Source organism: Wyeomyia smithii, chromosome 3 (genome assembly GCF_029784165.1).
Source record: "Wyeomyia smithii strain HCP4-BCI-WySm-NY-G18 chromosome 3, ASM2978416v1, whole genome shotgun sequence".
In the NCBI taxonomy this organism is placed as follows: domain Eukaryota; kingdom Metazoa; phylum Arthropoda; class Insecta; order Diptera; family Culicidae; genus Wyeomyia; species Wyeomyia smithii.
The window spans coordinates 231,956,061-231,969,955 of NC_073696.1; the positions used below are offsets into that span (position 1 = coordinate 231,956,061).

At 33.9% G+C, this 13,895-nt stretch overlaps 2 protein-coding genes across 6 annotated transcripts in view; both read right to left on the reverse strand.

Annotated features, from left to right (window-relative positions):
• The window catches only part of LOC129730107 (zinc finger protein sens), a 422,944-nt gene that overhangs the window by 164,254 nt on the left and 244,795 nt on the right, over positions 1-13,895 (reverse strand). The window lies entirely within an intron of this gene.
• LOC129729106 (DNA ligase 1-like) lies at positions 411-13,796 on the reverse strand. The gene is made up of 3 exons (XM_055687589.1): positions 13,563-13,796; positions 1,304-1,804; positions 411-1,171 (listed from the first exon to the last, which is right to left on the reverse strand). The coding sequence occupies exons 1-3, from the start codon at positions 13,794-13,796 to the stop codon at positions 545-547; spliced, it is 1,362 nt and encodes a 453-aa protein (XP_055543564.1). The 3' UTR covers positions 411-544.

Here is a 13,895-nt window from a genome sequence, read left to right on the forward strand (position 1 = left end):
TTTGTCTTTTGTCTTTTGTCTTTTGTCTTTTGTTTTTTGTCTTTTGTCTTTTGTCTTTTGTCTTTTGTCTTTTGTCTTTTGTCTTTTGTCTTTTGTCTTTTGTCTTTTGTCTTTTGTCTCTTGTCTCTTGTCTTTTGTCTTTTGTCTTTTGTCTTTTGTCTTTTGTCTTTTGTCTTTTGTCTTTTGTCTTTTGTCTTTTGTCTTTTGTCTTTTGTCTTTTGTCTTTTGTCTTTTGTCTTTTGTCTTTTGTCTTTTGTCTTTTGTCTTTTGTCTTTTGTCTTTTGTCTTTTGTCTTTTGTCTTTTGTCTTTTGTCTTTTGTCTTTTGTCTTTTGTCTTTTGTCTTTTGTCTTTTGTCTTTTGTCTTTTGTCTTTTGTCTTTTGTCTTTTGTCTTTTGTCTTTTGTCTTTTGTCTTTTGTCTTTTGTCTTTTGTCTTTTGTCTTTTGTCTTTTGTCTTTTGTCTTTTGTCTTTTGTCTTTTGTCTTTTGTCTTTTGTCTTTTGTCTCTTGTCTCTTGTCTTTTGTCTTTTGTCTTTTGTCTTTTGTCTATTGTCTTTTATCTTTTGTCTTTTGTCTTTTGTCTTTTGTCTTTTGTCTTTTGTCTTTTGTCTTTTGTCTTTTGTCTTTTGTCTTTTGTCTTTTGTCTTTTGTCTTTTGTCTTTTGTCTTTTGTCTTTTGTTTTTTGTCTTTTGTCTTTTGTCTTTTGTCTTTTGTCTTTTGTCTTTTGTCTTTTGTCTTTTGTCTTTTATCTTTTGTCTTTTGTCTTTTGTCTTTTGTCTTTTGTCTTTTGTCTTTTGTCTTTTGTCTTTTGTCTTTTGTCTTTTGTCTTTTGTCTTTTGTCTTTTGTCTTTTGTCTTTTGTCTTTTGTCTTTTGTCTTTTGTCTTTTGTCTTTTGTCTTTTGTCTTTTGTCTTTTGTCTTTTGTCTTTTGTCTTTTGTCTTTTGTCTTTTGTCTTTTGTCTTTTGTCTTTTGTCTTTTGTCTTTTGTCTTTTGTCTTTTGTCTTTTGTCTTTTGTCTTTTGTTTTTTGTCATTTGTCTTTTGTCTTTTGTCTTTTGTCTTTTGTCTTTTGTCTTTTGTCTTTTGTCTTTTGTCTTTTGTCTTTTGTCTTTTGTCTTTTGTCTTTTGTCTTTTGTCTTTTGTCTTTTGTCTTTTGTCTTTTGTCTTTTGTCTTTTGTCTTTTGTCTTTTGTCTTTTGTCTTTTATCTTTTGTCTTTTGTCTTTTGTCTTTTGTCTTTTGTCTTTTGTCTTTTGTCTTTTGTCTTTTGTCTTTTGTCTTTTGTCTTTTGTCTTTTGTCTTTTGTCTTTTGTCTTTTGTCTTTTGTCTTTTGTCTTTTGTCTTTTGTCTTTTGTCTTTTGTCTTTTGTCTTTTGTCTTTTGTCTTTTGTCTTTTGTCTTTTGTCTTTTGTCTTTTGTCTTTTGTCTTTTGTCTTTTGTCTTTTGTCTTTTGTTTTTTGTCTTTTGTCTTTTGTCTTTTGTCTTTTGTCTTTTGTCTTTTGTCTTTTGTCTTTTGTCTTTTGTCTTTTGTCTTTTGTCTTTTGTCTTTTGTCTTTTGTCTTTTGTCTTTTGTCTTTTGTCTTTCGTCTTTTGTCTTTTGTCTTTTGTCTTTTGTCTTTTGTCTTTTGTCTTTTGTCTTTTGTCTTTTGTCTTTTGTCTTTTGTCTTTTGTCTTTTGTCTTTTGTCTTTTGTCTTTTGTCTTTTGTCTTTTGTCTTTTGTCTTTTGTCTTTTGTCTTCTGTCTTTTGTCCTTTGTCTTTCGTCTTTTGTCTTTCGTCCTTCGTCTTTCGTTTTTCGTCTTTCGTCTTTCGTCTTTCAACTTTCGTCTTTCGTCTTTCGTCTTTCGTCTTTCGTCTTTCGTCTTTCGTCTTTCGTCTTTCGTCTTTCGTCTTTCGTCTTTCGTCTTTCGTCTTTCGTCTTTCGTCTTTCGTCTTTCGTCTTTCGTCTTTCGTCTTTCGTCTTTCGTCTTTCGTCTTTCTTCTTTCGTCTTTCGTCTTTCGTCTTTCGTCTTTCGTCTTTCGTCTTTCGTCTTTCGTCTTTCGTCTTTCGTCTTTCGTCTTTCATCTTTCGTCTTTCTTCTTTCGTCTTTCGTCTTTCTTATTCCGTCTTTCGTCTTTCGTCTTTCGTGTTCCGTGTTTCGTTTTTCGTTTTTCGTCTTTTTCTTTTGTCTTTTGGCTTGCGTCTTTTGTTTTTTGTTTTTTGTCTTGTCTTTTTTCTATTGTCTTTTCTCTTTTGTCTTTTCGTTTTAACCTTGACTTCTTACTTCTTTTTTTTTCGATTGTTAAGTTTTGACTTTCAACTTCTCATTTCTGATTCTTGACTTTTATCTTTTGTGACTTTTGACTTTTTTCTTTGACATTTAACTTTTTGACATTTATTATTTGATTTGTGACATTCGACTATCAACTTTTAACTTTTGACTTTCGACTTTTGGGGTTTCCTTCTTAAATTTTTGACTTTTCATTTATGACTTTTGAATTTTGACTTTTCACTTTTGACTTTATTTTATCTGACTTTTGGCTATTGATTTTTGACATTTGATTGATATGTGACCTTCGCCCTTGGATTTTTTACTTTTGCTTCATATGTTTTGAATTTTAACTTGTTTCTTTGACTAATTTCTTTTGACTTTTGACCCATGATTTTTGACTTTTGATATGTGCGATATGTGGATTGTTGAGTTTTCAGTTTTTACCTTTGACTTCTAACTTTGAACGTTCGATTTTAGATTTCTTTATTTTTGATTTAATCCTTTCAAATTTAGTCTTCTGATTTCCGTATTTTTGCTTTAGACTTTCGATTAATTTTGGCTTCAAACTTTTGATTTGTGACTGTCGCCTTTTGACTTTGGTTTTCGACTTTTGACTTTTTAAATTTTTACTTTTAATTTTTGACTTTTTACTTTCAACGTTTAACGGTACTAACTTTGATTTTAGACTTTTCGACTTTTGTTTTGTGAATTTCCTTTCGACATTTGGCTTCTTGACTTTTTTGACTTGCAAATTTCGTTTTTTTACTTTTTAGTTTTGCTTTTTCACTTGTTGACTTTTTTTTTATTTATATTTTTTGAATGTTTACGTTTCACTTTCGCCTTTTTCTTTTGACTTTTTGATTCTTGGCTTCTAATTTTTAACTTTTGGCTTTTAATTTTTGAATTTTGGGTTATTAACTTTGACTATAGACTTTCTGACTTTCGATTTATGACGTTCTACTTTTAACTTTAAATCTCCCAGCTGGTCTCGAGGTACGATGCTGGCCTAACAAGCCAGTCGTCGTAGGTTCGAGTCTCGGCTCGGGAGAGCCTGTAGTGTCAGTAGGATCGTAGCGCTAGCCCCGCAATTGTCCTGTACACTCAACAGTTGGCTGCGAAGTCTGTGTATAATAAACAGAAGGTCGAGTTCCGATACGGAATGTAGCACCAAGGCTTTGCTTTTACTTTTAACTTTTTACTTTTGCCCTTTTGAATGTTGAATTTCGATTTTTAACTTTTGACTTCCGTTTTTGGCTTTCTACTTCTGACTTTTGGCTTTTGATTTTTGACTTCCGAGTCTTGGTTTGGAGCCATCCACATTCCATGTGGACAGATTTTTGACGATTTTGACCCCCCCTCCCTATCCTCCTCCATGGGCAACTGTCCATATAAATTCTAAAAATTTTGTATGGACCGTGGACATTATACAGACCCCCCTCCCCCCCTTCAAAGCTGTCCACTTGGAATGTGGATGGCCCTTTTTTGCTTTTCGGCTTTCTGACTTTTTATTATGACTTCTGAATTTTTACTTTACTTATTTTTGACTTATTACTTTTGACTTTTTGACTTAGGGCTAATGTGTTCTGATATTTGATTTGGACCTGCGCTTACTGATTTTTGACCTTTCATTTATAATTTTTGAAGTTTGGCTTTTTTCTTTCAATTTATTTTTTTTTCACGTTTTACTTTTGACTATTGATGATTGGTGTTATTTGATTTTCGATTTGTGATCTTTTTAGTTTGATTTTGTAGTTTTGATTGTTGACTTTTGACTTATTTTGGCTTCAAATTTTCGATTAGGACTTTTGCCTTTTCGACTTTTAATTTTTGACTTTTGACTTTTTAACTTTTCACTTTTAATTTTTGACTTTTGACTTTAAGTTATTACCTTTGAATGTAGACTTTACGACTTTTGATTTGTGCTTTCCTTTTGACATTTGTCTTTTTAACTTTTGGTTTTAGGCTTTTCATTTTCGATTCTTGACTTTCGAATTCCAACTTTCGACTTTTTGGTTTCGCTTTTTGACTTTTCGGCTTTCGATTTTTTATGGTTTTTGTGTTTTGATTTTTGACTTTTGCTTGAATTTTTTGAATTTTTATTTTTCATTTTCGACTTTTTTCTTTTGACTTTTTGATTTCTAGCAATTTGCTTCTGAATTTTAACTTTTCAACTTTTGGGTTTTAATTTTTGACTTTTAACGTTTGACTCGGTTATTAACTTTGACTAAAGACTTTCTTACTTTCAATTTGTGACTTTTCACTCTCGACTTTTTTGACTTTTGGCTTTCGACTTTTGATTTTTTGACTTTTGATTTCCGATTTCCGACTTCTGAATTTTGACTTTGTACTTTTGACTTCCTCCTTTTGGCTTTTTACTTTTGACTTTTGACTTTTGATTCTTGATTTTCGATTTTTGGTTTTTGCTTTTCGGCTTTCTGACTTTTATTTATGACTTTTGAGTTTTGACTTAATGTGTTTTTGATTTATTACTTTTGACTTTTGGCTGTTGACTTTTGACATTTGATTTGTGAACTACGCCTACTGAATTTCAACTGTTGATTTATAATTTTTTTATTTTGTTTTTTTTTTCTTTTCACTTTTTATTTTAGACTTTTGATTGATGACTTTCGACTTCTGATTATGACTTTACAAGTTTGGTTTTTGATCGTTGATTAATGATTGACTTTAAAGTTTTGACTTTTACCTTTGGATTGTTGAGCTTCGAGTTTTACCTTTGACTTTTGATTTCAGATGGTCGTCTTTTGACTTTTGATTTATTTATTTTCTATTTTGCCTTGTCATTTCGATTTTTTTTATTTTGACTTTTTTTTCGACTGATTTTTTACATTTGACTATCAATTTTCAAATTTTGACTTTCCACTTTTGGTTTTGACGTAGAACTACGTTTTTCTTTAGCCTACCACATAGGGATGTTAATAGGAAAACTATCAACGAAAAGGTACGAAATATGTCCCTTTTTAAATGCTCATAAACCGGTTTGTTTTCAACCGATTTCCTTCATTTTTGCAGCAATTGTTTGGAAAATTATACACGCATCCACCAAAATGTAGAAAATTGTTGATTGATTATGCAAACTATTGTACTATTGATAATTGTCAAGCCTTGAAGAGCGGGGGCCTAGTGTGGTTGGTAACGTCTCCGTCAACCACGCTCGACGCCTGGGTTCGAATCCCACCGCCGACATAGGTGTCGATGGTTGTGAGGTGGCGTGATCCACTCACAACCAACCCAACTGGTCTAGATTCAATCCTAGCCGACACCGGGAGATTTTCTGAGGCGAAAAATCTCTGGGATCACGCCTTCCATCGCATGAGGAAGTAAAGCCGTTGGCGCCGGTCCGTTAATAAACGGGTCGTGAGTTAGGGTCCTGGGTGTGGAGTCGCCTCCCTGGGCGTCGGTGATTGGCCACAACAGTGGCGGAACTAGACCGACGGAAAATAAACGAGAATAAAAAAAAAAAAAAAAAAAATTGTCAAGCCTTGCTTGAACGAAAATTACGTTCTCCGATTGGTCGTTATATGATTGCTTCCCAAGCACGGTCGACAGAATGATATACCTTGCAATTGAAAACATGCTATTTGGCCTATGTAAGAGCCTGTTTCAGCCGGAGCCGCTCATAATAGTTCTAGACAGCGACAGCAGCAGTCGTCCTTCCTTAGCAGCAGCACTAGCCCAGCATGAAGATCGTCATCACCAAATCCAATTTTGAACAGCAAAATGCCTTTTATCAAGGCAAATAAACAAGTCATTGGAAGTTAATAATTTTTGACAACGTAAGCAAGCATTCTGTGCGGATTCTAGCAGTTACATCTGTCGCGGCCGTCTAATTAACAGAAGGTGAAATAGCTTCCATAGTGCATGTTGTCCGTGTATCTTTACTCCCCCACTGTTGGGGCAGCACAAAGGTTGCGATCAGCAACCGATTTTGAACAGCAAAATGCCTTTTTTGAAGGCAAATAAACAAGTAATTGAAGGGTGAAAATTTCCTAGCATCAACACAAGCAAACATTTTTCGCGAGATCCTAGCAATCAAATTCTGTTGTAGTTTATTAAGTTAATACCCCCACTGTTGGGACAGCACAAAGGCTGCGATCAACATAACCGATTTTGAATAACAAACTGCCCTGTTAAAACGCATTTACAAAGGCAGTTAATGAAGTCGATTCAATCAATCAGCATTAACAGAATTTCGTCGTCTCCCAGCTGCCAAGTTGCAACATGATGCAACACGCAACAACGAGCAAACGAAATCGCTTGATGTTACAAACCGCAATAAAATACGGGTTAAAACCGTTGCGTGTGTGAGAGCACCATCGGTGTTTATTCGCTGGAAACAAATATCGAATGCGAATTGTGAAATAATTCGTCTAAAGAATATTAGAGAATTAGACAACTGAACAGAAAGGCGTGGCCTATTACGTAGCACCCTTCGGCTATAAAAGAGTGTTTCTGGGAAAACTAGCTACATTCATTAGTCGGAAGGTGAGCTGGATGGACCGTCCACAACGTTGACAGCAGTAGAAGCAGATACAGCACTCAGAAGTAACAGCGGGTTGCGCCTGTGGCTGCCTTCAAATTAAATAAATCATTTGCGCTGTGGTTGGTCACCACGACTCAGAAGCAGCGCGGTTCTTCTCAGTGTGTGTCGCCAGACTGCCATTATTCCCCCACTGTTGTGGCAACATGAAGATTGCCATCAGGAAATCCAATTTTGGAAATCAAAATGCCTTTTCCAAGGCAAATAAACAAGTCATTGAAAGCTAATAATTTTTACAACGCAACAAGCGTCCGTGCAATTTTAATCTGTCGCGGCCGTCTAATTTACTGAATGTGGAATAGCTTCCACATTGCATGTTGTCCGTGTATCTTAATTCCCCCACTGTGAGAGCAGCACAAAGGTTGGCGATCAGTAACCGATTTTGAACAGCAAAATGCCTTTTTCAAGGCAAATAAACAAGTAATTGAAAGTTGATAATTTTCTGGCATCAACACAAGCAAACATTCTTTGCTGGATCCTAGCAATCAAATTGTTGTAGTTGTCTAATTTTACTTTATTTAGTTGATACCCCCACATTTGGGACAGCACAAAAGCTGCGATCAGCATAACCGATTTTGAATAACAAACTGCCCTGTTAGAAAGCATTCACAAAGGCAGTTAGTTCGACTATGCAGAACTGATATGAAGTCGATTCTATCAAACAGCATGAACAGAGTTTCGTCGTCTCCCAGCTGCTCAGTTGCAACACGATGCAACACGCAACAGCGAGCAAACGAAATCGCTTGATGGTTACAAACCGCAACACGATACGGGTTAAAATAGTTGCGTGTGTGAGAGCACCATCGGTGTTTTTTCGCTGTGTACAAAAATCAATAAAACTGAACAAATTACTTGCCCGGTGGTTGGTCACCATATCTCAGGAGCAGCGCGGTTCTTCTCGCTTCTCAGCGTGTGTCGTCAGACTGCCGTTATTGCCCCACTACTGAGGCAGCATAAAGGTTGCCATCAGCTAATCCAATTTTGAGCAGCAAAATGCTTTTCGCAAGGCAAATAAACAAATATTTGAAGGTTAATAATTTTTTGACAACTCAAGCGAGCAATCTGTGCTGGATAGTAGCAATTTAAATCTGTAGCAGCCGTCTAATTTACAGAATGTGAAACAGCTTTTACAGCTCGTGTTTTCAGTGTCTTCATTCCCCCACTGTTGAGACAACACAAAGCAAGCATTAGTAGACTTTATGACTCATTAATGAAACACCTACAACAATGCATTTGTTAATAGTGTGCGTAGTTCTACGTCAGTTATGCGGTCGTGTCTTGGATACAACCTACTACCTTTTCCTTCTTAAATTTTTGACTCTTTAGACTTTTGAATTTTGACTGTTTTTTACTGTTGACTTTATTTATTTCTGACTTTTGGCTATTTAATTTTGACATTCGATGTGTGATCTTCGCCTTCTGATTTTTGACTTTTGATTTATAGCTTTTGAACTTTGACTAATTTCTTTAGACTTTTTATTTTTGACTCATGATTGATGATTTTTGTCTTTTGATTTGTTTTGACTATCGACTTATAAGTTTTGACTTTCACCTTTGGATTGAGTTTTTACCTTTGAATTTTAATTTTAAACATTCGATTTCAAGTCTATTTTTACTTTCGATTTAATTCTTTTGAATTTTGTCTTTTCATTTCTGACTTTTGTCTTTTTATTTTTTACTTTTGACTAATTTTGGCTTTAAATTTTTGATTATGACTTTTGTCTTTTTGATTTTGGTTTTTGACTTGTGATCTTTAAACTTTATACTTTCAATTTTTGACTTTTGCCTTTCAACGTTTGAATTTAAGTTACTAATTTTGACTTTAGACCTTTAGACTTTTAATTTGTGACTTTCCTTTTTAATCTTGCCTTTCTGACTTTTGGCTTTAGGCTTTTGACATTTGAATTGAGATTATTGACTTTCGAATTTTAACTTTCGACTTTTTAGTTTTGTTTTTTGACTATTTAACTTCCTATTTAAAATTGTTTTTAAATTTTTGATCCTTATTTATGTTTTTTGAATTGTTACTTTTTTCGTTATTTGGCTTTTGATTTTTAACTTTTAGCTTTTGATTTTTAACTTTTGGTTTTTAACTTTTTAACTTTTGGAGTTTAATTTTCGACTTTTAACGTTTGACTCTCGGCTATTAACTTTCACTTTAGACTTTCTCTCTTTTAATTTATGACTTTTCACTTTTGACTTTCTACTGTTGCCTTTTTGACTTTTGGCTTTTGACTTTTGGCTTTTGATTTTAGACTTTCGGATTTTGTCTTTCGAATTTTGACTTTTGACTTTTGATTTCCGGCTTTTCAATTCTAATTTCCTTCTTTTGGCTTTTTACTTTTGACTTTTGGCTTTTGATTTTTGACTTTCGACAATCGCCTTTCAAATTTTGACTTTCGATTTTTGGTTTTCGCCTTTTGGCTCTTTGACGTTAATTTACGACTTTTGAAATTCGACCTTCCACTTTTGACTTTATTTTTGACTTACTTCTTTTGACTTTTAGATTTTTGGGGGAGATAGACGATTCATCTATAAGATAATTATTATAGATAATTCTTGACTAGATTTTCAACTGCCCATTTCTGATTTTTGACTTTTTCCTTTTGATTTGTTACCGTAGAATGGGGTGAAATTGATCGGTGGGGTGAAATTGATCACTTGAAAATTCGTGATAAAAATACTAACCAAAAGATATTGCTCACCCCGTTCCATGGTACTTTGAACTTTGAATAAAAGATTTTTGATTTTTGACTCTTAATTCTAATTCTGTTTTTTTTTCTCTTTGGATAAGCAGATTCATTTCCCAATTTTATCATATTTTTGATCTGACTTTTTTGAGCTATTTAAACTTCTTTCTGTTTCACAACGTATTATGTTTTGTGAAAAGAACATTCTACAATAACATTCTACAACCTTGCCGTCAACCTACCCATCAAACAAACCATTCTGGCTCTAATTTTATTTTTTGAAATTTTACCATTTTTGGTTTTAATTGTCGTTTAGGTGTTTTATTGGAAAAAAAAAATTCTTAGGAAATGAGCTTTTTGAGATAATTATTTAAAAATTGTTGGTTTCAAAGTTATGTTGAAGGAATTTTTTTTAGGTGTATATGTATTTTAGAAAAAAATGATCTATAACCTTTTTAGACAAACTCTTTTTCCAAATTAATCACACTAAGTTACACTAATGATATTTTAAAAATGTTTAAATTCATGGTTTGACTATTTTGACGCTGTTATAACAACAGGATGGGGATGAAATATGAGTAACAACAATTTGACTATCACAAAACAGGTTAGTCTGCTATATAAAAATGGCATTCCGTAACGCCTGATCCTATTGATATTATTCCCTCCGTCTCTGTGGTGTACACTAATCATCATCATTTGAAATCGTTCTAAATCAGAAAAATAAGCGGTGACATAAAGGTTTTTTAACCGGAAAATGTTCGCTGATGTTGAGGAAAGACATTTGGAGAAAAATAATTAGTATCTCATTACTACAATTTGAGATATTATTCACAAAACTTCGTAAAACATGCAAAATTAGGACTTTTCAAGTTGAATTTGCCTCTAAATCAAAATTCAAAGCGATGACATGTGATTCTTTTTTCATTAAAATGTTTGTTACGTTCAGGAAAGACATTCGAGGAAAAATAATTAGTATCTGATATTCTGAGATATTATTCACAAAACTACGTAAAACATGCAAAATTGTGACTTTTTATACTGAATTCACCTCTAAATCAAAATTCGAAGCGATGACATGAGATTCGTTTTTCATTAAAATGTTTGTTAATGTTCAGGAAAGACATTTGAGGAAGAATAATTAATAGCGGATTACTAAAATTTGAGATATTATTCACAAAACTACGTGAAAAAAGGCAAAATTATGACTTTTTAAGCTAAATTTGCGTCTAAATCAAAATTCAAAGCAATGACATGTGATTTTTTATTCATTAAAATGTTTGTAATGTTAAGGAAAGACATTCGAGAAAAAAAAATTAGTATCTGATCACTAAAACTTGAGATATTATTCACAAAACTACGTCAAACATGCAAAATTGTGACTTTTTGTGCTAAATTTATCTCTAAACCAACATTCAAAGCGATGACATGAGATCCTTTTTTCATTAAAATATTTGATAATGTTCAGAAAAGACATTTGAGGAAAAATAATTATTAGCTAATTACTAAAACTTGGAATATAATTCACAAAACTACGTAAGACATGCAAAACTATGACTTTTTATACTCAATTCGTCTCCAAATCAAAACTCAAAGAGATGACATGTGTTTTTTTTTTCATTAAAAAGTTCGTTGGTGTTCAAGAAAGACATTCGAGTAAAAATAACAGGTATTTGATTACTAAAACTCGAGATAATTATCACAAAACTACGTGAAACATGCGAAATCATGACTTTTCATACTGAATTTGCTTCTAAATCAAAATTCGAATCTATGATCTGTGATTTTTTTTAAGATGAAATTAAGGGAAAATAATAAGTACCTGATCATTTGAAATTTGAATAATTTTAATAAAACTACGTGAAAAATGCAAAACCAAGATTTTCAGGCTTAATTTGTCTATTCAAAGCGATGACATGTGATTTTTTTCAATGAAATGTTCGTTCATGTTCAGGAATGACATTTTACATAGAAGAAATGATAGGTATCTGATTACTGAAAATGTAGATAATATTCACGAAACTAAGTAAAACGTGCAAAATCATAAATATTTAGGCTCAATTTGTCTGCAAATCAAAATTCAAAGCTATGATATGTGATTGTTTTCCAATAAAATGTTAGTTAATGTTCAGGAAAGACATTTGAGAAAAAATAACACGTATCTTATTTCTAAAAGTTGACATATTACTCAAAAAACTACGTATGTTCGAAGCATTTTTGAAGATGATTTTCTGCATACAAAGAAACACCTTAAAATACTCTCTTTGATTTTTTTTTGAAAAACATATAATACATGCAAAACTTTGACTTTTTAAGCATAAGCTCAAATCGCATCTAAATCAAAATTCAAAACGGTGTGATTTCGATCAGAAATGATTTTTGATCAAAAATGTGATTTTTCTTTCAATAAAATGTTCGTTGTTTCTTTAACATTTCCAAATATTTTTTAGCAGAAAAATCCATGTTTTGAATCAGTGCGAGTCGAGCATAAAAAATTTACATTTCTGATGTATTCGTAGATTTGTGAATAGTAACACGTTACGGGATTCGATTTACTTTTCTACCTTTACCCAAACTAGATATTGGAACATTTAGCTGGAGAAAAGGTCCCATTTCATTGGTTTGAACATAGATTAAGAGGCGACTTAAGCATTGAAAGTCATTTTTGATTTTCTACATAGTTTAGTGGATTAATGCAAAATTGTTAGTTATTAGAAAACCTTCACTTCTTCTCAGACGTGTTTCTTGGACACCAACAAACATTTTCGTTTTGAACAAATCGCAAGCATCTCTTTAGATTCCATTATAGAGGAGAAATAAGCATGAATGGTCATGCTCAATTCTGCTTACTTACTTTAATTTCCTAAAAAGAGGTTTTACTGTAAACGATTGTCAAATAGCCCGAATATCACCCAGTATAGGTATATTCGAAACTGGGATGACTCCACACAAACTTTTCCAAAACGGCGGCTTCCGGCTTCAGAAAAATAACCTAAAATGGTATTTGGCCAACCATTTCAATAACTCCGAAAGTGGAACTCCATACGTCGTTTGGAAATCCGATATGGCGACTTCCAGTTTATGTGTGTTCTGTTCTCAAAATATTGATGTATTTGAAGTGATGAAGAACGTATAAGATGTCAAATATTTTTTTAGTGAGTTGTGCTAAAGCAGTGATGAATTATAAAAAATGATTCTTAAATTGAAAACCTTTGATCCCGAGCATCGCCGGGAACGTTCAGCTAGTTTGTAATGAATAATTTATTATTCTGGAAACGGAAAAAGCGCGGATGTTTAATCGTGATAAATGTGAAAATGAATGAGTAGGAATTTGATCAATTTTTGTTCACCTCCAAAATTTGTGATAAATTGATTAACTTCAATACAACTCTCAGTTCGAAGTCGACTATCAAAGCGCTGATAATACTGCCCGTATCATTATAATAAAATAAATCAACCTTTTTGCGGTGATAATCGTAGACACACGGACGGATGCTGGAATGATTAGCCGTTGTGATGGTATCCCATATTTCATTAATCGGTATTTTCCGAATCCGGAACCCCATTCACACGCGACGCAACGGTATGGTAAATGCAAGCACAGAAAATATTTCCCCCCGGGTGCGGATATAACCGTCCGGATCGAGAGTCGAGCACACATCCGCTTTGTCGTCGTCGTCTTCGTTGGTCATCATGGAAAAAGCCGGAAGAATGGTGCCGCGATCGCGACCGCTTCAATGTCACTGGGAGAAAAATGACCTGACAGTGGAATCGTTTTGATAAATGAACGTTCTGTCATTTCCGGAGCCTCAAGCAGTGATTTTTAATTCAGGTAACAATGGGACGATTATTTGTTTTATTTTACCATTAACTACACCGCTGTAACCTCGAATGTCATCCAGCTACAACTTTCTCACGCATTTACCAACTTCGAAGTTAAGAGCTCTGCTGATGATAAAAAGCTTAACCTAGTAGCAGTCACAACTTGCCACCTTCTCGTCGCGAAGTCGTCTACCTCTTTAAATGCAAATGAAGTTCTGTTCACCACGAAAACCACCACCACAGCCGTACCATGATACCGTGCGTGAGGGTAAAAACCGTACACACGCTACCGGGGGGAACCGCCCCAAAAAATAGCAGCCTAAAACCGTCAACGGCAGTCGGGTTTGCACTCATGTTGACACTTTCGCTGCGCAACGGCTGCGTGTTGTGCTGAAAAGTAGGCGTTGAATTCTCATCGCCCGTCGAGTCCAAGCCAAGTGACAGTATGCTTATTCCGGGGGCAACGGCTCCGGCAATTCCCATTCCTTCTCCTCTCCGGCGGCTGTGAATGAGTAAGCCGGTGAGCGACCAGGGCGAGTGCGAATGAGTGAGTGAGTGAGTGATTGAGAGCTGTTCGTGATT

Bases quoted from the DNA above. Each gene is read 5' to 3' on its own strand.
- LOC129729106 (XM_055687589.1), bottom strand. From the start codon at position 13,796: ATGGGAATTGCCGGAGCCGTTGCCCCCGGAATAAGCATACTGTCACTT. The intron at 1,805-13,562 runs GTACGGCTGTGG...GAAAGTTGAAAG, and splicing joins CCCTCACGCACGGTATCATG to ACGAAAGACGAAAGACGAAA. The intron at 1,172-1,303 runs AAGACAAAAGAC...AGACAAAAGACA, and splicing joins AGACAAAAGACAAAAGACAA to AAAGACAAAAGACAAAAGAC.